Source organism: Xenia sp. Carnegie-2017, unplaced genomic scaffold (assembly GCF_021976095.1).
Source record: "Xenia sp. Carnegie-2017 unplaced genomic scaffold, XeniaSp_v1 HiC_scaffold_23, whole genome shotgun sequence".
In the NCBI taxonomy this organism is placed as follows: Eukaryota; Metazoa; Cnidaria; class Anthozoa; order Malacalcyonacea; family Xeniidae; genus Xenia; species Xenia sp. Carnegie-2017.
Window position 1 is genome coordinate 15,891,125 of NW_025813486.1, and position 3,337 is coordinate 15,894,461.

Sequence of the window (3,337 nt, forward strand, 5' to 3'; positions counted from 1 at the left end):
ATTATTCCACACTTGAATTATAAATTAAATATGGCTACACTCAAATGCATCCTTTGTTAAACAGTAATACAAAAAAGAGGAGATGCAAATCTTCTGCATGGAAAGCGAGATATCGACGTGGGATATGAAATCAAAAACATTTCATTCGTTTTTCAGACATTTTCTACACATATTTTTTGTTCTTACCTGAATATAATAAAGCTGCTGATCAATGGTAAGAAGAAGTTGGAGGATATGAATAATAAATTGTTTCTTGGATATCAAGAAAAGGCTTGGTCTAAAGGAAGTGCCGTAAAAATAAAGCCTGCACAACGCTCTCAACAATTTGATGACAGAATAATCTGTGATACTAATGAACCATATTCTTGTTAAGAAGTGATACTTTATTTAGGTCAATTGATGTAGTTTTCATTTAATGATCACACTATAAAAACGTGGGTCGCAAAGGTCACATAACTATGTTAACGATGATTGGTTTAATTTGTCACTTGATACTGTTGCATGCTTTATAATAGTTAGCATCTTTACTGTTTAAACTTCTTTTTCTTTTCTATTCTTTTATTTTGCTGTTTGGGTTGCACGTTTAATAAACTATATTGCTGGATACTGAGTTTGATTTATGACATACTTTCAAAATACGTGGTCATAAACAAATCAAATGTTACAATTGTGCGAATATTAGGCTGCGTTTACACGGTACCGGATAAGTTTTAATCCGGATTAAATTTGTGACGGATAGGCCCTGCGTTTACACGGATCCGCTCTGATCCGTGCAAGTTTTGTGTCGACTAAGCGGTACAATTTTGTACCTGAAAAATCGAGGTACAATTCTGTGCCGGTACTGTTCCATTCTATATCAGTTACCGTGTAAACGGTTTAACCAGGTAAGTTTTTAACCGTTTTCACTGGTATTCGACAAAACAGTGAGTCAGTGCTCAGTCAATATTTTTTTAATACTGCATTTTCCAACATGAGACAGATTCTTATGAGCATTTTTGCATTTATTTTTGGTGCTGTGGCGACGTTGAACGTTGTTTATGAACTGGCGTTGGTAAATTTGGTAAATTATCGAAGGCAAAGACAAAGGTAAACGCTTGATGACAAACGGAAATATGTCGTTCTTTGCATCTAAAATACAGCATAAGTTTTGGATTTACATCAGAAAATAAATAACGCAGTATTGTAATCCACACATATTATGACAAAACTTACTGGCTTATTCACTCAAAAGTTTGCTTCATTTATTTTCAAAATGACGTTCAATTCTCTTTTAAGGTATGCTACATTGCTGACACAGTCGTCCATCGTTAGAGGGAAGAAAATAAAAAGTAAAAGAAAGGCAAAAGGATGTTGGGTAAGACCTGGGAGAACATCTCTGTGGTGGGAAAATTTCTTATCCGGTGCTGTAGTAGGTCATGAATGGAGAGAGAACTTTAGGATGTCACAAAACAATTTCTTGAAACTGTGCAACAAAATCAGAATCCCACTTCAAAAGAAAGTCACGAATATGCGTGTTCCTACATCTGTTGAGAAGCAAGTTGCTATGACTTTATACTATCTTGCTGATGAAGGAAGATTACGAAAAGTTGCAAATGCATTTGGCGTTTCCAGATCAACTGTATCGTTGGCTATTAGAAGAGTATGTTTTGTAATTGCCACTGTATTAGGTCCTGAGTACATCAGATTACCTCAAACAGAACATGATGTATTTGAAGCTGTCTCAAATTTTTATGAAAAACATGGCTTTCCACAATGTATTGGTGCTGTAGATGGCACTCATATCTTCATTAAACAACCAGCCAACAATGCAAGTGATTTTATCAATAGGAAGCATAGATATTCACTAAATGTGCAAGCTATTGCAGACTACAAGTATTGTTTTCTAGATGTTGTGGTCAAATGGCCGGGGAGTGTGCATGATTCAAGGATATTTTGTAACTCAAAAGTAAATGAGATGTTAAAAGAAGGTTCAATTCCCAGTTTGCCAAGAGTCTTATTGCCAGGCACTGAACCTGTTGGAATTTGCATTCTTGGAGATCCGGCATATCCTTTACTCCCTTATTTGATGAAGGAATTTCCTGGTGGGGGCAAGACTGCACAGGAACAATTTTTTGGGTATCGACTTTGTTCAGCCAGAATGATTATTGAATGTGCCTTTGGACGCCTGAAGAGTAGATTTGGGTGTCTGAAGCGTGAAATGGACATAAACCTTGCTGATTTGCCAAATGTTATTTACAGCTGTTTTGTATTGCACAATTATTGTGAAATGAATGGTGAGATAATAGCTAATGAAAGAGTAGATAATGCAATAACTTATGACAGAGAAGTTCAACCTGCATCTTCAAGTGTACGGAATCAAGGATGTGAGGCTTCAGCAAAGGCAGTAAGAGACATTTTTGTGCAGTATTTTGATTAGAGATTATATCTACAAACACCTTATTGAACAGACTTTACTGATAATAATATACTTGTACAAAGATGATTTAATTGTTCTTGTACATACAATAATCCATTAGTTGCATTTTAAGTAATAAAATTATTGGAATAAAACATGACAAAAAAAGGCAATTTAAAACTGTTTAAAATTATATAAGTACTTTGTCTAAAAAATATATTCATAACAATAGTTTTTGTGCAATATTTAAGCAATGTATTACATTAGATTAAACAATGGCAACCCAAACACTAACAAATGTACGTTGAAGTATACCTATTGAAAGAATAGAAATCCTGGTTCTATGACTTTGAAAACGGTATAAAATTATCATTGGCATTATTATGGCTAGACTCGCCATTGTTATTAGCTGACATAGCCGCTTGTTGGTATCTCCATGGTTGTTGAAAATTTGGAAAGTTAAATTGATTTGGTTGCTGTTGAAGTGATGCAAGCAATGCAAACCCATGACTTAGTGTATCATTAAGTGATGAAATTCCTTTGGCAAACGCAGTCATGTTTTCTTGGTGCTTCTGTTCAGCTTTTTCCATTTGTTCCACAATCCTGTTCTTAAGACTTAAATCTTCCTTCGCCATGGCTATCATCTGTTTCTCAGCAGGTATTTTCTTATTTAACTTTGAATTTTTCTTTTGTTGTACTTTTGAGATGAGATTCCTTCTAGCTTCACTTACCCTACTTATTGCATCAGTATTTAAAATCTCTTGTTGAGCAGAATTGTCGAGTGTTTCACTGCTTACATCAGAAAGCTGAACACACGATTTATTTGATACTCCAGAAAGAGAGTATTCGGAATCACTGACAGTTTCGGATGTGCTTGGTATGCTTTCTCGAGCATTCGATATTGCTTCTACTGCTGGGCTCCCACACCAAATACTAGCACAT

The 3,337-nt window shown here is 35.1% G+C and overlaps 1 protein-coding gene across 1 annotated transcript; it reads left to right on the top strand.

The window, feature by feature from the left end:
* Positions 1-694: 694 nt before the first annotated feature.
* On the top strand, positions 695-2,563 carry LOC124449531 (protein ANTAGONIST OF LIKE HETEROCHROMATIN PROTEIN 1-like). The gene is made up of 2 exons (XM_047000473.1): positions 695-1,086; positions 1,276-2,563. The coding sequence occupies exons 1-2, from the start codon at positions 971-973 to the stop codon at positions 2,414-2,416; spliced, it is 1,257 nt and encodes a 418-aa protein (XP_046856429.1). The 5' UTR covers positions 695-970; the 3' UTR covers positions 2,417-2,563.
* The last annotated feature ends 774 nt before the right edge of the window (positions 2,564-3,337 follow it).

Bases quoted from the DNA above. Each gene is read 5' to 3' on its own strand.
- LOC124449531 (XM_047000473.1), top strand. From the start codon at position 971: ATGAGACAGATTCTTATGAGCATTTTTGCATTTATTTTTGGTGCTGTG. The intron at 1,087-1,275 runs GTAAACGCTTGA...TTCTCTTTTAAG, and splicing joins TATCGAAGGCAAAGACAAAG to GTATGCTACATTGCTGACAC.